This window comes from Chelonia mydas, chromosome 3 (genome assembly GCF_015237465.2).
Source record: "Chelonia mydas isolate rCheMyd1 chromosome 3, rCheMyd1.pri.v2, whole genome shotgun sequence".
In the NCBI taxonomy this organism is placed as follows: Eukaryota; Metazoa; Chordata; order Testudines; family Cheloniidae; genus Chelonia; species Chelonia mydas.
The window spans coordinates 172,444,181-172,466,473 of record NC_057851.1 but is presented as its reverse complement, the minus strand read 5'-3'; the positions used below and the strand labels follow the sequence as shown (position 1 = coordinate 172,466,473).

At 42.8% G+C, this 22,293-nt stretch overlaps 1 protein-coding gene across 3 annotated transcripts in view; it reads left to right on the top strand.

Moving 5' to 3' along the window:
* C3H2orf73 (chromosome 3 C2orf73 homolog) overlaps positions 1-22,037 on the top strand; it is a 36,870-nt gene extending 14,833 nt beyond the window's left edge. For all 3 annotated transcript variants that reach the window (XM_037893508.2, XM_043543807.1, XM_043543806.1), the window contains 4 exons: positions 3,255-3,486; positions 4,613-4,766; positions 20,474-20,589; positions 21,636-22,037. In XM_037893508.2, coding sequence (XP_037749436.2) covers positions 3,255-3,486; positions 4,613-4,766; positions 20,474-20,589; positions 21,636-22,037 — 904 coding nt within the window. The remainder of the gene's footprint in view (positions 1-3,254; positions 3,487-4,612; positions 4,767-20,473; positions 20,590-21,635) is intronic.
* The last annotated feature ends 256 nt before the right edge of the window (positions 22,038-22,293 follow it).

The window sequence follows — 22,293 nt, the reverse complement described above, 5'->3', positions numbered from 1 at the left end:
GGGCTAGTGTACGCTGGCAATGCTAAAGCACTGCCGCAGCACCTCTTTAATGTGGCTTGTGTGGTTGTGGCGCAGCTCTCTCCCCGTGCTCTACAAAACCCACCTCCAAGAGGGCCTTAGCTACCGGCACTGGGAGCACAGCTCCCAGTGCTCGTGCACTGTCTACACTGGCACTTTACAGTGCTGAAACTTGCTGCGTTCAGGGGAGTGTTTTTTCACACCCCTGAGCGAGAAAGTTGCAGCGCTGTAAATTGCCAGTGTAGACAAGCCCTTAGGTCAACGTAAACTGCCTTGCATTGACTTAACTGTGTAGTGTCTTCACTAAAATTTCACTCCCACCGACATAACTTGCCCACTACACTGATTTAATAATGTCACTGCCACAAGAGGTATACAGTCAATTTTGATGTAGTTAGACCAGGAGTGGGAAACTATGGTGCATCCGGCCCACCTGACGTTTTAATCCGGCCCTCAAGCTTCCGTCGGGGAGTGGGGTCCAGGGCATGCCCTGCTCCAGTGCTCTAGCCGGGGAATGAGATCGGAGGTTGGCCCTGCACCGCGTGGCTCCCAGAAACAGCGGCATGTTCCTCCTCCGGCTCCTACACATTGGGGCACCCAGGGGGCTCTGCAAACTGCCCCTGCCCCAAGTGCTGCCCCAACAGCTCCCATTGGCCAGGAACCACAGCCAATGGGAGCTGCAGGGGTGGCGCCTGCGGACAGGGCAGTGTGCAGAGCCACCTGGCTGCACCTCCACCTAGGAGCCAGAGGGGGGACATGCTGCTGCTTGAGGTAAGCGCTGCCCGGAGCCTGCGCCCCTAACGCTCTCCCAAACCCCAACCCCTTGCCCCAGCCCTGATCCCCCTCCCACCCTCCGAACCCCTCTGTCCCAGCCTGGAGCAACCTCCTGCACCCCCAACGCCTCATCCCCAGCTGGACTCCTCCCCCTCCCACACCCCAATCCCCAGCCCCTGAACACCTCATTTCTGGCCCCACCCCAGAGCCCGCACTGCAACCCCTAATTTTGTGTGCATTCATGCCCTGCCATACAATTTCCATACCCAGATGTGGCCCTCAGGCCAAAAAGTTTGCCCACCCCTGAGTTAGACTGACATCAACTGTTGCTGGCTTTCAGAAGCTGTCCCACAGTGCCCTACACCGACAATTCAGTCGGTGAAAGTGCTCCGCCTGAGGACACGCACTGCCAACACAAGGAGCAAAGTGTAGACATGCACAAGTAATGTAATTACTGCAGTAACTGTATGCTGGCGTAAATTAGGTTGGTTTATTTTTGTAGTGTAGACTTGCCCTGAGCATCACAGCTAAATACAAGGTGGAACAGATTGTTTAGCATTGGTAGTTAGTACATATTCCAAGGGACCATTCAAGATGAAGTTATTCGGCCACTCCACTTTGAATGGTCCCTTAGAATACATGCTATCTACCTATGCTAAACAATCTGTTCCACCTTGTATTAGCTATGATGCTCACATTTCCCAGACCAGAAGAAGAGCTCTGTATAGCTCAAAATCTTCTCTCTCTCACCAACAGAAGTTGGTCCAATAAAAGATATTACCTCACCTACCTTGTCTCTCTAATATCCTGGGATATCCTGCCAAGTGCTGCTACAGGTAAAAGTTACTTTTTCTTTGGTAACTTTTCCAGTCCAACAAAATATCTTGAAATAAAGACTATTGTATTAGTGAACAGAAATGACGTTGAGCATAAAATGAGATTGTAAACTCTTCAGAGAACTGAAGTCAATGGAAAATTGTCATTTGTGTCTTTCTACTATGTGTTTGTACAGCTTCCCCACAATAGGGTCCTTATCCTGATCAGGCCTCTAGGCATTACCATCATGCTAATAACTTTATTATTAATGTTTGTATACAAAAGTATCTTGTCAGAGACAAGGCTCCTCAATGACTCCTTACTTGTTAATTGCTCTGAATCCAGCAATTATTAGAATGAGATAAGTGATTGATATCCATTGGTAGTATTATGTGGTGGATTATTTCCTGTTAATGACTTGAAGCTATTGCATAAATAAGAAATTTCTTCCTATGGTCTATGGATAAGTTTGTTCTGAGGAAGGCACTTTTTGTGGAAACACTAGCTATACCTTTTATGTTAATTATCAGTTCTATTTATTTATTTTTCTAATAAAGTATTTATTCACTTTATTCATTATTCACATAGAAATACTTCTGAGATAGTCTGTTTTTTTTTAATTGGGGTGCTGTTTTCTTTGTAATTTGAATATTTAACTACTTATTCCATTTTATGAAATGGAGACAAGCCTGAATGAGAGATTGCAAGAGAAATTTTATTGAGTGTCATTAATGTGCAAATGATATTGTCAGCTGTGATCAGAGATAACGTCCCCGAAGGCAGAGTATAAAGACAGGAGTAGGAGACTAAGAACAGATCCCTTGGGGACACCAGCTGAGAAAGGATGTAGGAAAAAAAGGTTATTATCCTAGTATGATGTGAAAGATTTATTAGATAAGTTGGAAGAAACGCATTGGAGATCCAGTCAGAAAAAACATGTGTGCCAAGGTGATAGAGATGTGAGGGATCCACAGTGTCAAAAGGAGCTAATAAGTCAAAGAAGATAAGAAGAAAAGTGAGATATTGGGAATTAGCTACAAGTAAGTCATTAATAATTCTAGGGAGGATTGTGTTGGTAGAATGTCCAGGGCAAAAACTGGATTTTGAAGGATCAGGAATAGAATGCTGGGCATTGTGAGGAAGAATTTGAGACATTGCAGCCCAGCCCAAGAATTTAGAATGTGAAATGGTCTTGAGCTCTCATTGTCAAGGAAGATACATCCATAAGTCTGATATAAGTTTATTTAAAGGGGATCAGAGTCCTGGGATGCCAACTCATTGTAACAGCCCAGTCAGCAGAAGCTATTTGTACAGCCTCATCCTGATTTCACCTACACAGGTATTTATCATGAGTAACACAAGTGAAGAGAGTAGATATGTTAGTGCAAAAGTAGTGAGAGAGATCCTAATCAGGATGTAGGGTTAAACTCTGCTGTCCTTTATGACCATGTGAATGTAGAGTAACTCCATTGAAATCAGTTTTATTCTGGATTTGGAAAGTAGTGAGTGAAATCAGAATCAGGCCAACTAAGTTCTTAGCAGGTATTTTATTATCCTCTTCTATGTGATATAACTATTATACTATCAACAAATATTGGTATATATGTATGGAAATAATCATCTCTTTGTCATGTTATGTCTTTCAGCCCAAATACTTATAGAATATTTAATATTGATATACCAGAAGTAAACATGAAAATAGAAAAGGTCAATGGTGAATATATACCTAAAAAGAATAAACAGTCTTTCCAGCACTCATATTTACCAGAGTGGCGCAATAATCCCCAACCACGTTATGCAAAATTAATTAACACCAACGTAAGGTTCTTAAATGAACCAATATACTATATGGAAACAGAAGGCACAATGGCTAAAAAGGTAGGACCATTTTGCATTATCTTTCAAATTAAGGTCATATTCTAAATAATATGTATATGTATGTTGTATAAAAGAACTCCATTAACTAATGCTAAGGATCTGAATGAACCCCTCACTAGTAAGGAAATAGAGTATTACACCTTAAAATCTCTGCTTAACTTACTCTTTTGTGCCTAGGTTTTGCAGCATATATGCCATGTAAAATCATCCACTGTGTGAGGATATTTGTATTAGCCAGGCACAAAGAGGCAAGTTAGCTAAACTCTGATTGTCCTTGCTTTGTAAGTTTAAGTCATATTCTTGGATTTACTCTAGCACACTGTAGTTTGTAATTTAATTTGATTCTTTTTGTGTACTAGTATGAAAAGAGAACAGTGATTCTTAGAGTGTTTGTATATCACATTTCTGTGGCTATATCTACACTTGTGGCGGCATGCAGAGTGCAGACACTGCATGCCCAGCTAGCGCAGGTATAAATAGCAGTATAGACAGTGAGACATGGCTTAGAGCAGGGGTCTCAAACACGCGGCCCACGGGCCACATGTGGCCTCCAGAGTTATTTGCTGCAGCCCACCAAGCTTCCCGTCCCCACCCCCCTGGAGTTATTTCCTGTGGCCGCCAAGATCCCCTCACCCCCGCCCACAGCGCGCCGCATCCCCGCTCCTCTGCCTACCTCCAGGAGCTTCCCGCCACCAAACAGCTGTTTGGTGGTGCTTAGCGCTTTCCAGGAGGGAGGGGGGAGGAGTGGGGAGCTGTACGCTCAGGGGAGGAGGTGAGGCAGGGGCGGGGGGCGACTCCATGCTTGGAGCCTTTCTCTGTTGCCTCCCCCTTGCAGGAGCCTTTCCTTGACACAGTGGGGGGTGAGAGAGAAAAATTTCAGTGCAGGACAGAAGAAGAAGGGGGAGAAAGATGCTGGATGTCAATGGGGTCATATCAATCAAACTTTATACTCAGCTGACTTTCTCCTATTTAGGAGTCAGAATGTGCTAAGCAATAGTGGAAGTAGGTGGGGGAGTTGAAAACTTGTGGAGGACTGAAAGAGACTTGGAGAAGCATTCTATCGGTACTTGCTTTATTACCTAAGTGTTTGGATAGACATACATTTTTCTTCCCTTTGACTTTAAAGCATCATTGGTGGCCAAGTGGGGAACCATGTGTATATCATTATAGTCCACCTTACGACAGACAAAGCACTCAAAGAAATGATTTCCAGAAGCCAACCTGTACATTGTCTTCTCCAACTAAATACAGCAGTAAACTACAGCCTTCCTGTGGAATAGGTAAGAACCTGTAGGGAAGCTCTCCCCCCGCCCCCCGCCAAGTCAGGTGTAGTTTTTCTCTATATTCAGAATAAACAAATACAGGTAGTTCAGGTACTTTTGTATGGGATCTTTTGCTGTCTGACTTTGGATCAAGTTTTGATCTCGGTTGCACCAGTGTATATTTGGAGTAACTTCATTAAAGTCTGTTGAGTTAGTCTGGATTTACAACGATGCAACTAAGAGCTGAGTCTCTATCTAATTATCCATCCATATTTCTTGCACTTATCATTATGATGTCTGAACACTTGGTAAATGTCCATTTAGTAACAACCACTGTATATAATGCATACAAATACTTGCTATTGGCTCCCCCTCTTCTTCAGTTTGCAAACAAATTCTTTCAGATTATACAAATTATGGAAATGTCTAATTTTTAAATATAGCTGGGGACTGAATTGCAAACAGTCCTTGAACTATTCCCATCAGTTGCAAATGTATTTGGTATTCATAATTGTTCTCCAGATATTTTGGATGAATACTTTGATCAGAAAGAAGCTGTTTGCTCTGACTATTCTCCCTTTGTTTTGTGGTTGGTCACCTAAGTGGTGGTCTTTCTACTCATTGAATGTTCTTTTGTTCAAAAGGTTCAGTCAAGTCAAGAGTGAATAAGATTGAAAATTGTTTGTGCCCCAAAATAGGTGTAAAGTAACTCCCTTACCTTTCCTCCAGCTGTGTTATAGAACAAAGTAATAAAAGGAAGCCTTCACCAAATTTGTTAAAACTGCCCAAGTGGGAGCTGAACTTCCATCATGCAGTGTTATAATAGTGACTGGAACTTCAGGATTCTTACCCTCCATAAAATCAAAGAGAGGCATAAGGCAACCAGCAGTACGCATATATGTGGTAGGGGCCTGGAGCGAGCTAACTGGCCATGATATCTGCATTAGTAATACTCTCATGCCTGGATCTCTCTACATGCTCTGTAGAACTGGGTACCAGCAAGCAGAGATGCCTTCATGCTACTGTGATTAAAGTCACTTATTTTTACTGTGTTAATTCACGCAATAGCAGCTGCATTTTCTGATTCCATACATATTTCTTCAAAGGGGGCAACTGGTCCTCAGACCAACACCCTTGTTGGATATGCCAGGATCGAAGGGATTGCTGCGTACCACTTTATGGTATCCAAGAATACTGCAATGAGAAGAACTTAGCAGCAGTCATGAAGAATAGTAGTGTCCGTGTACTACTGATGAGTTGCATGGTTCTCCACCAAAAAATGATTGATCACTTTAGTGACTATTTAAATGTCAGAAAACCTGACAGAATGAAACAAAGCATTTTCTGTTTAACAACCCAGCATTTTTCTTCTACCAACACTGGTACAGTTAGTGAAATATAAAAATATATGGCCCAGATGCTCTGCTGTACTGAGTTCCCACACGCCAACAGCGAGCCTGGACATGGACAATTTTTAACATGTGGCAAGGGGACTACCCAGTTGGAGAGTTTAACTAGTTCCTGTTCTCTATGCAGCCTGAGCAGCACAAAGGGAGTAGAACAGGCCAGAGAATCTTAGGTTTATGTAGTGCTGAAAAACTCCAAAGCATTGTAGATATTATATGCATAGGCATCACTTCTCCACCTGGCATTAAAAATGGGAACAGGGGCAAGCACAGCTTGCCTTCTCTCTCAAAAGCAGAGGAAAAACTCCCTCTCTTTGGTTTAGCTTGAGGCAGTGTTGCACACTTGGGGCTCGCTCTCCTCTTTGGTTGGTGAGGGGGACTCAGTCAGCAGGAGAATCTGAAGTCAGAGCAGTAGGAGATGGTATTTGGCTGGGCAGAATCTGGTGCTCCCAATCTTTTTGGCAGCCCATGCAGTAGCAACAGCACCTGAGGGAAGAAGGTGTCCCAGTTCCCTATAAAAAGAACGGGAGTACTTGTGGCACCTTAGAGACTAACAAATTTATTAGAGCATAAAGGTTACTGTGTATAGTTTAGCTTGTGTGATGGAATATCTGAACAGAGTCTCTGCTGCATACAGCTTCTTCTAAGAGCTGAGAGGACTGTCAGGGAGCCATTTAGAGCTCTCCCCAGCACAAGTTAGAAGCAGCCTGGGGAGCTGCTCAGATTTGCACCACCCAACTATGATCCCCCATGACTAGCTGGAGACTGCTTGAGCTTCCCAGCCCGAGGCCGGGAACTTGTGGGAATTTTCCGCTCCCAGGTGCTGCAAAGGGACCGGATCAGGACAGAGAATCTGCCCCATTGCATTAGCAAAACACTAAAACAACTTATACTTTGTTCAGTTCCAAGTGGTATTGTCCAAATGCAAATATTAAATGAAAAATGAAGGGTTTTTTTATTATGAAGATGCTCAACTCTTAAGTGTAAGAAAAACAACTAAAGGCAACAGAGCTTAGATTAAATGTTTGATTGTGGGCCCTGCTTCATCTGCTTTTTGTCTCTCCAAAGTGGCCCTAAGCTTGGTGGGTCTGGTCCTTGGAAAATCTCCCCTCTGAGGTCATTGGGTGGGGCAGAGCTGCTACAGCAGCTCCTGTGTAACTCTCTCATCCCCAGCTGCCAGTGTGGGGAGGGGGCATAATTGGAGCCCAGGAATGTGATTGCGGTTCCCCTGTGTGCTGGTGATCCCCAGATGCTGTAACAGCTCCTTGGGGCCATTGGTAGCTGGCACAAGTTAGAGTAGCCTCAGTCTACAATAAGCTTTGCCAAGGGCCCAGTTTGGTGCATAACAGTCCCAGGATCAAAGGAGTGTAAAGGGCACCATTGTGCCCCTCTGTCCCTTCAGTTGCACTGAGTATTGCTCATCTGCAACTGAAGGTCTGGCCCTGAAAGACAGATACAATAACTAGTCTATAAGAATGTTCATACCAATTAAATCTTTTCATCTAATCATTCGTTCATCAACCCACTTAATTAGCCATGGACTCTGGTATTTCAGCTATGCTATGCCTTGCCAAAAATGAAAGTGTTCTTTGTGTAGTACGCCACCCAACAACTGTCTGGCTGCTATCCCTGTAAAATCAACAAATATTTCTCATGAAACAGAGCAGTGTCTACTGGAAAACGATTATTCACTGCTGTTTTTTTAAACCAAGATGAGTTAAAGGCCATATTCTTTTCATCCTGTGCAGTCAGCATTTGATATATCAAATGCAAGTTGGCTTCTCAGCTCTCTTTCAGGTTTCATTTGACTCATGACACACACTTCATATACACAGAGAAATCACATTTGCTAGAACGTAGTTTGGTAATACATCAGAGAGGTAGCCGGGTTAGTCTATATCCACAAAAACGACAACAACAACGAGGAGTCTGGTGGCACTGTAAAGACTAACAGATTTATTTGGGCATAAGCTTCTTCCATGCATCTGAAGAAGTGGGGTTTTTTACCCACTAAAGTTTATGCCCAAATAAATCTGTTAGTCTTTACAGTGCCACTAGACTCCTCATTGTTTGGTAATATAATCTCTCTATTAAAAAAGGTAGATTAGTAAGATTGAAAATGATGTATTTTAATAGCATAAATGAAATAGTACAGAAAGTTGGAGGTAGTGATGAGTCAAATCTGCAAACCACATCTCATGTGGTATAAATGGGCCTGGCTCCTGGTTTTAATTGATCTGCAGTAATTTACATCGGCTCTGGATCTGGCCCTCTACAACCAAACCAAGGAATACACTGAGATAATCATGCTCTGTTTTTACCAACAAAGTGCCTGATTTTGCAACCCCTGCTCTCATTGGGTAGGAATTTCTTGCTCACTTCAATGGTAGTAGTCTTATGAGGAAGTGCTGGCCAACGTGAATAAGGTTTGCAGAATCTAGCCTGTAAATGTTTATTGACAAGTTTATTTTAAGCAGTGACTTCTGTAGAGGAAAACACAGGGGAGTTAATTCTCAAAGAAGTATAGGGCAAATTAGCGTATGGATCCCACTGAGGTAAAGACCCCTTTTTGCCACTGTGAAAACAGTCATCCATGGCTGGACATCAGCTTAGGGAGTATACATATTAAAAACTTTTCTGTGTTAACAGAGTTACCAAAAAATAGATTCAAAGCATTTGTCAGACATGACAGGGCACTCTGCCTATTTTGGTCATGCAGCACATTCTTTCCTATTACTGTTCTGAGGGCTTAATCCTGCACTTAGATGTGCTCTCACAACTCCGATTTACTTGTATGGAAGTGTTGGATGTGTGACAGTGGGCAGAATTTCATTCTGTAGTTTGATTACAGTAGCGCCTACAGACCCCAACTAACATTTGGGCTCTATTGTGCTAAGTGCTGTACGGACAAATAGTCAGAAACCGCCCCTGCCTTAAAAGAGTTTGCAGTCTAAATAGATAAGACCAAGGAAGTACTGTTTTCCCTATTTTACACATAGGGAACTGAAACGAGAGATGAAGGGACAGATTTACAATGGTATTTAGGCACATAAAGATCCATATAGATGCCTAGTGGGATTTACAGAAGCACCTAAGCAGGGTAGGGCCTAACTCCCATTGAAAGACATAGGATGAGGGACCTAACCTGCTCAGATACCTTTTTTTTAAATTCCACTAGGTGCATATCTGTTTCATTAGGACCAGATTTACAAAAGGATTTAGGCACCTAAGTGACTTGCCCATGATCTCACAGGAAGTCTGTGGCAGAGCTGGGAATGGAGCCAAGGTCTCCTGAATCCCAGTCCACCCTTGTTGGTGTTCTTGCTATTGTTTCAATTGGTGCTAAGTGTTCCCCTTCCTCCTCCCCTCATTATGTTCTAGTTTTCAAAATTTTAGAAAGAGCAAAAACGAATTCAATAGTTGTGTGTTAGACCTTGTCTACACTACCAAGTTTTGTCAACAAAGGTTATGTCGACACTCAAAAATCGGAATGTCATGTTCACACTCATTCCTTCTGTTGGCAGAGGGCATCCACAGTTGGAGCACTATCATTGAAAGTATGTGCAATTCACTGTGGGTACCTATCCCACAGTCCAGCTTGACACCTTCTGTCGCTAGGTGTTGCGATCCTCTCCGCCTTCCTACAGCATATCTTGGGACAGGACTCAATGTCCCATGATGCACTGCTTTCTGTCCCAGCACTCCATGGGCTTCCAGCATTTTGTGGCATTTTTCAACTGCCCTTCTTTGCTGTGCACCCCGGCATCTTTGTGAGAAGGGATGGATCCCTCACTGCTCTCCTGTGCTCTGTTAACTGTCATGAAGACATTGTGGATGGTTAATCATAAAGTTCCTAACTTTAAAAAGACTCCCAGTCGCCTGACATGCTGCGTGATATGGATAGGAAGAACTTTAGATTGCTTTTGGTATTCAGAGAACAGCTGGATAGGGTAGACCATTGCTTTTGGGCTCAGGAAACGAGCACTGAATGATGGGATCATATTGTCATGCAAGTGTGGGATGATGAGCAATGGCTACAGAACTTTCAGATGCTGAAAGCCACCTTCCTGGAACAGTGTGCAGAGCTTGCCCCAGCACTGTGGCGCAAGGACGTTATAATGAGAGCTCCATCCTATCAGTAGAAAAGTGTGTGGCAATCGCTGTGTGGAAGCTGGCAACTCCAGATGGCTGCTGATCAGTCGAGAATCAATTTGGAGTCGGGAAGTTGACTGAGGCTGTGTTAATGCAAGTGTGCAGGGCAATAAATTACACCCTGCTACGAAGGACTGTGACTCTGGGAAATGTGCATGAAATAGTGAACGAGTTTGCAGAAATGGATTTTCCTAACTGTGGAGGGGTGATAGATGGCAAACACATTCCAATTTTGGCACCAGATCACCTTGCGTTGGAATACATCAATAGGAAGGGGTACTTCTCCATGGAGTTGCAGGCACTTGTGGATCACTATGCGTGTTTCACTGACATCAGCATGGGGTGGTCCGGGAAGGTGCATGATGCATGCATCTTTGGGAACACTGGCCTGTATAGAAAGCTATAAGTGGGGACTTTTTCTCCAAACCAGAAGATTAGTGGGGGATGTTGAAATGCCCATAGTAATCCTGGGAGACCTGGCATACCCTTTACAGCCGTGGTTTATGAAACCTTACACGGGAAATCTGGACAGCAGTAAGGAGCGGTTCAGCAACAGACTGAGTAGGTGCCTGATGACAGCTGAATGTTCCTTTGGCAGATTAAAGCCGCGCTGGCGATGCCTTTATGGCAGGTTAGACTTTAATGAGGATAATATTCCCAGTGTCATAGCCACGTGTAGTATGTTGTATAATCTCTGTGAAGCGAAGGGTGAAAGGTTTGCTCGGGGTGGAGTGTTGAGGCAGACTGCTTGGCTGCTGATTTTGAACAGCCAGATACTAGATAGCTAGAGGAGCCCAGAGGGGGACAATTCAAATCAGGGAGGCTTTGAGGCAACACTTTGAAAATGAGAAGCAGTAATATATATCTCTCTGATTGGTGCTGCAATGTTACATTACATGTAGTTTTCCTAGGAAGTAATGGTGACATTTGGGCCTTACATTCCAGCAAGCACATGAATAAACTGCCTGAGTATATATTGATAGTGCCTGCTATCTCAATTTGTACAAAACAAATAAAGATGAGTTACCATTCAAAAACTTTGCTTTTATTGCACAAAAAACAGCGCGTGCGCGCACACACACGCACAAAGATGCTTGGTGGGAAAGAAGGAACCCGGGAAGGGCAGACTTTCAGAGCTGTATATAGATCCAGCTATCATTGTGAAAGTTGTCTGAGTAGAGTGAAGGGGAAACCAAGAAGTCCCAGAAAGTAGAAAGGAATTTGCAGACAGAGTTTGGGGGGTGAGGGTGGCATGGAAAAGAGTTCTGAATGTGCTTCAGGGGAGGACTTTAGCATCTGCATTTACGCCTCTGTTACTTTAATCATCTGCTCCGTAGCATCCTTAACAAACTCTTGATTCTCTTTTCTGTCCTGCTGTTCAGTTTCCCAGCACTCCCTGTGTTCCCTTTTCTCTGCATTGGAGCAGTGCAGTACCTCCCGGAACATGTCATCTTTGCTGCTTTGTGGGCGCCTTTTTATCTGACAGAAATGCGTGGCTGATGTGTGGGGAGTGTCCTGAAGGCCACATCTGCCAAAGCACAAGGGACAATGCACAGAAGCAGGATTGTTAAATTCACGCACAGCTTTGAAACATTTCAGTTAAATACACCTTTTGCAACATAATAATCACTTTCTCACCGACCTTTGGCAAGCACACATCTCTGCAAACACCCAAAGCATGGTGAGTGTTGGTAGGTGAGTGGGGGCGCTCCACATGGGGAAAAGAACATGCACTCTGCAAGGATTGTGGTACAGCTGATCAAGGAAAAAATTCTAAAGTTCTCCCACACTTTTCCCCACGTGGGGGTCATTCTAGCAGATATCTCACTGCTAAGGGTAAGCAGGGAAACCAGAGTACATCTACTCCATGCTTGTGGCTTCCGCTCTGCTCCCTGTGCTGCACTCCTGTGTGCCTCTTTGGTCCCTGTAGAAGTGATTGCTGAATAGCACAGGAAAGTTTCCTACAATGGGGGAAGGAACAAACTGCTCTGCCATGGAACCTGTGGCAGAGGATTACCGAGTACCTCCAAGAAACTTTCCTGGAGATCTCTCTGGAGGATTCCTGTGAGATCTCGGTGTGCATCAACACCCTGTTCTGCCGTACCAATTAGCTACACAGGGAAATATCCAGCTCACAGAAACACAGCCAGCATCCCACATTTCTATGCCCTGAACCCACCTCCGCACTACACAAGCCACATCCACTTACCAGGAGTCTCATCTTCTGCTTCTTGCTCGTCGAAGAGCAACTCCTGAGACTGGCTAGACACCTCTGGAGTGGAGAACAGTTCCTGGCTGCCTGCCCCACCAGGTGACCCCGCTGGGAGCTGCACATCGTCCTCTAACTCCACTTCTTCATCAGTTACTTCGTCTCTGGGTTAGATCCTCTTTCCACCACCTTCGGGCCTTCCGAAGTATCCACGGGGCTCTTGGCAATGGAGGTGGGGTTGCCACAAAGGATAAGGTGGCGACCCCACCTCCATCGCCATTTCTCCTTATAGAACTGGTCGGTCTTAGCTGCAGCACCAGAGTGACGGTTTGCCTCCCTTACCTTATGGTACGCCTGCCTGAGCTCCTTTATCTTCACTGTGTACTGCAGCGTGTCCCGATCATAGCCCTCGCACAAGCCTTGGGAAATGTGCCCGTAGGTATCCTAAATTCTATGGCTCAAGCGCAGCTGTGACTGACCAGCCTCCTCTCCATATACTGAGCGGATCCAACAGCTCTGTAGTGGTCCAAGCAGAAGAGCGTTTGCTGCTATAATCTGCCGTGGTCACCTGGGAAGACCTTTCCATGCCGAGCCAACAGGAAATAGAATTTCAAAAATCCCCAGGGCTTCTAAGGGGGAGGGGCAGATGGTTGTTTACTTGGCTGCAGGGCAGCGGAGTTCAAATTGCTGACCAGAGCAGTCACGATGGATATTGTGGGACACCTCCTGAAAGCTAATTAAAGCGATGAAATCAAGCGTGGTGTCTACACTGGCACTTTCTCGACAAAAATTTAGAGGAAAAAGACTTATGTCTCTTGTTGGGATGGTTGTATTTTGTCACCAAAACGTTATTTTTGCCGACCAAAGTCACATTGGAGGGTGTACACCTTCACTTTTGTTGACAAAAGTGAAGGTGTACACCCTTTTGTTGACAAAACTTTAGTGTAGACAAGGCCTTAGTGAGTGAATATAGTACAAAGTCTTGAGGTAGTAGATTTTGGGTAACATTAACTTTTTCAGAAGCGCCTAAAAGTGACTGAAGAGCAAAAGTCCCACTTTCAAAAGTGGCTTAGGCATTCGGTAGCCTAAGTCCCATGGAAAGTCATCCTTTATTGCATGACTGTTTGTTGCGCTGTCTGCCATACTGCTCTGTCTGCCATTACTGCTGGGCTATGCTTCTACCTTGTCTTCAGTCAAATGAAAAACTCACTTCTGTGAGGCTCACAAGAAATGAATTTAGAATTTGAAACAAAACAAAATACTGAGCCATTCCCACAATTGGATTTCACAGTACTTCCTGAGTGAAATCGGGGCTCTATTGAAATCAATGGAAAAACACTCCTTGACCTCAGTAGAGTCAGGCTTTCATCCCTTATCCTGCTTGGGCCCAGTTCTGAGCTCACACCACTGTCGATCAAGAATAACTCCACTGAATGCAACAGAGTTACTACTGGTGTGAATGGGTTCAGAACCAGGCACTACAAGTCTTCTCTTTTACACTGTAAACTTTTTGGGGTAAAGGCTGCCTTTGTTTCTTGTACTATAGTGCTGAGCATCATGTTTGAGTTAAACAATTTTAAAAAATCAGATTTCCCTGTCTTTTTATCACAAGGATTTGTCCTTGCATTAGCAGCATCTGCTCCCTTTTATATACAGACTAAACACAAGGATGTCTGTATTAGCAATGCTTTAACAATAGAAGGTTTGCTGATTCTCTAGTCCATTACACAGCTTTTATATCAGTGTAAATTCATTAAAGCCAATGGAGTAACACTGCCATCGCACCAGTGTCACAGAGTGGAGGCTTGGCCCCAATATTTATTATTGAACTTTCTCTCCTACCCCCTTCACTTGTCAAGGTGCTTGATGTGTAGGGGCTCCCTTTAGTCCCAACTTTGAAAAGCAGCTGGCAGAGCCTCACTGTGTAACCCTCAAAGAGCAGGGTGAGAAGCCAACACTTCAGCCACTGTCACTACTGAAAAAAGAAAAGAAGTACTTGTGGCACCTTAGAGATGAACAAATTTATTTAAGCATAAGCTTTCGTGAGCTACAGCTCACTTCATCGGATGCATGCAGTAGAAAATACAGTGAGCTGTAGCTTACGAAAGCTTATGCTCAAATAAATTTGTTCGTCTCTAAGGTGCCACAAGTACTCCTTTTCTTTTTGCAGATACAGACTAACACGGCTGCTACTCTGAAACCTGTCACTACTGAGGTTGTTGTATTAAACAGCAGAGCACCATCGGAGCTGGTGCATGGAATGCAATCTTCTGCTAGAGAGAGGGTCAGGTGAGGTAGGGCATTTAATGTGGCCTGAAGAGCCAGTGCTGGCAGAAAACTCTCTCCTTCCTGGGGAGTGCCAGTACCTCTGCTTCTCCCCATAGGTGGATCTAGAGTTCTGCCTTCAGCATACTCCTCCGGTATACTGAAATACAAATAATGAAGCAGTTTATTTTGGATGATTGATTGTGGAGATATTGCTCACAAACCCAGATCATCTCATTTCACTTCCTGCCATTCCATTAATAAGGAAAGTGATGGTTTCCATGCGTTGGCATGTTTGCCGTTTTGAGGTTGAGCCAGTTGTCTTTTGGCATTCAGGCTTCTGTAAGTGATGGAAGATTATACCTTGGAATTGGTGTCTTAAATGGCTCAATTCCTTAAAAGGTTATAAATGCTGAGATATTCTCTGGGAAGTGATGTACGGTTCCTTTCTGTTTGACTTTACAGAGATAAAAAATAGTGGGGGATTTTTATGTGTATCTCAGTTTTGCCACCTAAAAGAATAATAATAAAAAAGCTAGTGTATTCCTATGTGCTACATAATTGCACTGACTGTTGCCTGTCAAGACTTGTAAGGATCCTCCTTCTTACACCGCCCCCTACAGCCGTTTCAGCAGCTAAGGTAGTTGACGACAGTGATTTTGGCTGTAATTTATAACTTTGGAGCAATTTGTCCTATTCGTGAGTTTTGTGTACACCTATTTACACTTGCTGGGGATCTGGCTCAAAGACTCCATCAAATGGCTGTCAGGCATGTTATATTAGGATAGCTCACAAACCCAGAAAAGTAGGTGGTTTAGTATTCTAAAACTTTGTCGAGGCATTTTACAAGGGCAGTATCTGACCACCTTACAGAAATACTATAGTCATCATTGTGGCCCTTATCCCGCTTACAAACATGCAAAAGAACTACTTACCTGCTTAAAGTTAAGCATATCTGTGTTTGTGGGATCAGGTCACATGTTGCTAAATTACAAGCGAGTCTTAAGTTTGGTTCTCTTCTCTTCTGTCACATGAAGACAAAAATTGGGATTATTATTATTATATTGACGTATCGGGGGTAGCCGTGCTGGTCTGTATCCACAAAAAAAGTTGCATCTGAAGAAGTGAGGTTTTTACCCACAAAAGCTTATGCTCAAATAAATCTGTTAGTCTTTAAGGTGCCACCGGACTCCTTGTTGTTTTTATTATATTGAGTTTTCTACTGGAATATTATATAATTTATTATGAGTGTTCTTCTGTTATCTAATATTCCATGAAAAAACGCATGAACTAATATTACTATCTTGAATTTATTTACTTATTATGCTGAACCAAATTATTTGTGAATAATTCATCAATTTACAGAAATAATTTGTGAATATTTGACAAACATTATTGATCACTTATAGAGGTGGTCAAATACTGAGAAAAATGTTCACCAATTTATTTGAGGATTGACAAGAAAAAAAATCAGTGGAGATATTCATTATAATTATTTGGCCAATTCAAATTCTACCTTATCACTAGAAAATGCCACTCTTCAGGGTTCCAAGAAAAATATTCCATCCATATTTAATTGACCAGAAATTAAACATTGAGAGAATATTTTTTTTATTTTGCAAGAAATTCTACAGGGAACTATATAACCTTCCTCACTTGTAACAACAACACAATCTACAGAATTAAAAATGTTGTTGTTATTCACAGCTTCTAGCACATTTGGTATGAATATGCTTCTGCTATTTTATATTCTAGTAAAAAAACTCATGAACTAATGTAATTCTTTATATAAGTTTATTTTTCAGTCTTACCATAAAATCTTCATTCATAGAATTCCCAGATCCAGTTACGAAGCACTGAAAGTGGAAGCTAGATATGCAGTTCATACCTGTATTCTTTACCTGAACAGATTGCTGGTGCACCGCACAGAAAATAGCATAACAGCTTGTAGTGTGCCCCCGTCAATTTTAAAATCATGGGATCTGAAGATAGCTACAAATGTATCTGTGGTGCCTGTAGTGAGGCATTGTGGGCTCCCTCTGACCCAGAAGGGGAGGAACCACCCTCTGTGCCCAGGTGGGTGGAGCCAGACCTGCCTCATCCCTCCCACTGGAAGTGGATAGGCAGGACAGGAAGTATAAAAGGCGGAGCCTCTAACTCAGTTGGGTCTGGAACAGTGAGGGAGATAGATGCATCCTGCTTGCTCCAGGCTGCTGACTTTGCTGCTGAGCCCAGAGATGCCCTGCTTGCAGAGGAACCCCTTGGGGTGGCAGCTTCCCCACTGTAGGCCAGGTGGCTGGTGTTAGCCTACCCTCTGCCAGAACTAGGATGACAGGCTACTTGCTAGCTCTACCCTGTTTGAGGGCTGGAGCCCATAGACTGGTGTTTGCTCTGCCCCTGCCTAAGGGCCCAGAGCCTATAGACTGTTGGTGTTTACTCTGCCCCTGCCTAAGGGCCCAGAGCCTATAGACTGTTGGTGTTTACTCTGCCCCTGCCTAAGGGCCCAGAGCCTATAGACTATTTGGGGTTCAGCCCCACTAGACCAGTTGGGATTCTAACTCCTGGTCTGCCAATTTCCACTGATACTAGGCAGCGATCATGACGGTGTAGTGAGGCAGTGTGGCCTTTCTCTGACCCAGAAGGGGAGAGACGACTGCAACACCACTACATGCCCCACAAATATATTATGGACACTTCAATGCATATTTTTGCAATTTTCCTAAGGTAACATTTCCAGGCTTCTTAAGTGAAATGTATCAGAAAAATAATGGTAATATTTCTATAGCTCTTTTCATCCAAAACCTTCTATGCGCCTTACAACCACGACAATTCACAAAGCTTCACAACATTTCTGTAGGGAAGGTAGGGATCATTACTCCCCCTTTGTGGATAGGGAAACTGAGGCACAATAGGTTACCTATCCTACGCAAAGTCACACAGCAAAGCAGCAACCAAGCAAGACTTCCAGTCCCGAGTTTTAATCCCTGGAAACTGCTCCCTCAAATAGTGCAAATGATGCCTCTTCAGAGTCTTTTGAGTGCTAATTTGCCACTTTTAACATATCAGCAAAATGTAATACTATTAGCTTGTGCCAGAACAATGTACTGCTAAATGCTAGCTGGATCCTAAACCTCCGGTAACTAAAAACTAGTTGAAAGAGTTTGCAACTTGCAAAAAGACTGGAAGATTAATTTTACAAAGTGATCTGCATATTCATCTAAACTTGATATATCTGGCATCAAAGCACTTAAACATAGACTCAAAATCCACCTTATGCTGATCTTGCAGAACACATTATTGACTTCCATTTCCATGTCCACTCAGTGATTTATCTTGTTTCCTCAAATATGATTCTACCAAAAGACAGTAAGTTATCATCTTTGTGCCTGATTTGCCCTTTGTCTCTGTATGGTGCCCATGAACACTGTTTGTACACTGTGCTCATGTACTCTGAGTTAGGGTGAATGTATTGATGTATTCATTGGTGTACTGACATTTTTTGGTACCATTTCCTCAGTGTATTTATGTGAGTTTTAGTGCTCATGACCAGTGCCCTGCTGACAGCATTGGAGACTCAATTTCTCCGTTTATCCCCAGAACAGACACAGCATGGGCAACATAAGCATAAACTTGTTCACACTTCCCTGCTGGTGTGCTTGAGCAATGATGAGAAGGGACCATCTCTAGGGCGGAGAGGATCGTTCAGCCCCCATTGCCCCCTTTATTCCTTGCCTGCCCTCTTTACTGTTTTCCTTTTAATGATTAAAGGCCCAATCCAGCTCCCTCCAAAGTCCATGGGAGTCTTTCCATTGGTGTTAGAAGGAGTTGATCAGGCCCCTTATTGTTGTGAAACTTCTGTATCATTCTGTTTTATCATACAGTTATGAATTTAAAATATTTTTAAAATATCCTCCATATGTGCTGTGCTCTCTTATGAGTATATCCAAGTAAAAACTGGATGAAATAGAAGATGGAACATTAGCAACTTTAAACATCTTGGCACAATGGGAAAATATTGGGTTCTGTTCCCAGCTCTCCGCTGACTTGATGTGCAACAAAGATCTTAGCCAGCTCATCACTCTGCCTCAGTTTCCGCATCTGTAAAATGTTGATAATGATCCACACCTTCCTTTGCAAAGCTATTTGAGATCATGAAGCAAAAAGTACTGTAGAAGAGCTAAGTTTTCGATAGGTAGGGCCAATTAACCAATTGTCTTTAAATTTTTCTTAACACAAAGAATAAAATCATTTTTAACTTATACCCTTTAAGAATAATTGAATTTCCACCAAATTTAGGCCTTGATACTGTAGTGAAGTTCATATTTGCCCATATGGTTCAAGTCACATGATAAAGGTCTTTATTGTAAACATAAGATTTCAGTTCTGATCCCATATTCAGTGTTTATTTTCAAAATGTGTGTCCTAACTGCTGCAGCAATTTAGATCTGTTAACACTGTGCAAATGAAAGCACATGTGGTCTACATTTTTCAAAGGTGACTAGTGATTTTGGGTGCCCAGTTTGGGATACCTTTAAGGAGCCTGATTTGCAGAAAGCATGAAGCATTTGTTCCCAGAAAATCAGGCCCCTTTAAATTGTATCAAGTTGGGCACTCAAAATCAGTAGTCCTATTTGAAAATTTAGGGTGTGTTTAATTGAATTACGCTTTAAAATTATGTATTTATACTGTACATATGCAGCATATTTCAGTATAGCATTTTAGTCTGTGTCATGAAGTAGTAACTGCAAAATTTATTCCAATTAGCTTGGACAGAAAACTGTCATCTGGATTGAAAACTGGCTAAAAGATTTTAAATAAAGAGTAAAATTAAATGGCAATATATCAAATTATGCGCAAGTGTCTAAACAGCTACCCCGAGATCTGTGTGAGATCTGGTCTTGCTACTCTGGTGCATAGGACGAGTTTACACCATGCACCATTTTTTTAGAAAGTGCTGCCTGCTTCCTGGATGTGCCAGGCCCACTCTGTGTTTCAGCGTGAAGAGGGGCAGGTCCATTTTTTCACCCCCTTATGGGCACTCACAAGGGGAGGAAGGCTTCTTTGCATTCACTCCTGACACCCACCCACAGGCAAGCCAGTTGCAATGTGCCCAAGATTGTTCTTGTGATACAGAAGGATATAATATTAAAAAGTCCCAAGTGAAGTTAAGTGCTCGGAACTGTATTGTCAGGAACACTCCTGTATGTACTAGGTGATCTAACAGGCGTTTTCTATATCTCACTTTGATAATTCTTATACTCAGAATGCCCTTCCAATTTCTATTTGTCTGGCTTCCATTGTCTCCTCATCCAAATCACTCATTTAAAAACCAAAATACTTACGCAGCATTGCCTATGAAGAATGAGTTCGTTTCCACTCCAAAAAGCCTTTGAATCAACATGATGTATGTATGCATGTAAAACTGAGTGTCCATACAGTCATGTAACTGATCCATGTCCCTCTTTGCCCCTCCCTTTCCTGGTATATGTTACATCTTCACTTGTCTGTCAAGCCCATCGCTTATTTTTTAAGCAATTCAGGACAGGCATCTGTCTTTTTTTTCTTTTGTGTTTCTGTGCAACATCTAGTACCCTTGTGAGTGCTGTTAAACAGTGATTCTGTGCTGTACAACATGAGGCCACACAATACATCTTTGCCCTGACTTTACAACAATATTGGGTTTTTTTCCCCAGTTCCACTTGCAATTCCTAGAACATCAACAAGTCTTCCAGCAATTTTACAGGAGCGGACCTCCTTTATTCATCAGTACAATGCCAGAAAATCTCCTAATGAACCCATCCGAGGAAAGGTAAGACAATGTGCATCCTGTATGATTAATAGCGTGCAGGAAGCTGGAGGAGTAAGTTTATTCACAAACTTCCGACTAACTGTTTTAAAAGTAAGAAATACTGTTACAGGCTTTAGAATTGCCAGGACTTAATATTAATGACACTTTTTAATATAACTTAAACATTTCATTCTGTGTTTATGTGCATCGTAACACCGTGGTTTCCAGCACCTATAATAATAGATAAATGCCCTAATGATATATGACACAGTTTGGATTTCCAATAGGTCTGTGTCTGCTCTCACTTACATCTGAGGTCAGTGGAGTAAAAATAATGTGGGATCGAAACCAGGCCCAATGTGTATTTTGAAGCCATTCCATAAGTAAATATCCAAAAGTTTTGTCAGTCTTTGTTGCCTACAAGTTTTTTGTGTGTTTCTTACAAATCAATAATTAACTGTGTAGGGGCCTGATCCAAAAGCAATTGAAATCAGTGGAAAGACTTCCATTGACTCCGGTAGGCTTTGAATCAGGCCCAAAATACAGAATTCCATTCTTGGAAACATATTGTTTGTTCCCACTTCTGTTTATAAAAAAGAGAACCTTTCTGCGCGACCCTAATGGACAAAGTCGTTTGGGTTGCAATCATAAATCTCCTGGCCTACAAAAGCAGCAGTTTAGAATTGTATCCATAGCAACCCATGTAGCAAGAAATAAAATCTGATATGATTAGACTTACACAGGAGAGCCATATGCAAGTCACACACTCAGAGTGACAGAATGGTTGTGAACCAGAGAAAATAAGATGCATTTTTTCTTTTATTTGTTGTTTCTCTCCAAGTTTTCCTGCTGTGCCCCATTTCATGAATAAAAAAGGCTAACAGGCCAGACAGTATTCCATTGCCTGTAGCTATTGGGAGGGGACCTAGGCTGATGGCCAGTAGAGAGACCAAGAAACAAGTGGATGTTTTGCCAGCACTTGAGCTAATAAATGAACTCAGATCACAGCTGCATTTACTAACTGCTTATGCTCCCCTGGTTAATGTCAACCTTGTTTCCCTTTCCAGCGACATGGAGCTTTTGTGTGGACAGAGATAAAACCAGTGAGTGGGCCAATAGTTCCTCAGGGAACAGAAGTATTCCTGAGTGCTAGAGGGTCATGCTCACTGGAACAGGCAAAAACAGAGAAAGGAAACTCAGTGGAAAGCCAAATGACCTCACCCACTCTCTGCCTGCACAATTCCCAGGAGACATTAGGCTGTGAAACTCACTTATCAAAACCAGACGTCAGAGAAGCAGCCAAGGCATATCCCAGAATCCCTGTGAGAGGACAGAAGAGTTCAGACATTTCTCAGGCAACTGAGGTGGATGTTATCCGTCCTGCTGAGGAAGAGTCTTTATGTCCAGCAATGAAAGGTCCTCTGGATAAATCTCTGGATAGGTTACCTCCCACACATAAAAACATATGAATCACTGAGATCACCATCAGTCACTAAAATGAAGAGAGCCTAGAATCACTGTGCAAGCTAATGCATTTGCTTGGTCTAATATCAATACTAAACACAAGCTAACAATTCACTGGTGTCAGTGAGAACACAGTACTCCTTTGACAAAACAACAGCTGCACTGTACTTTGATGTTTGTCGAAAACTATATGCCTATAAGAATTATGGGGTGGGTTTGTTTTTTTTTTTTTAAGGTGGAATTGATTTCCTTGTTAGGCTG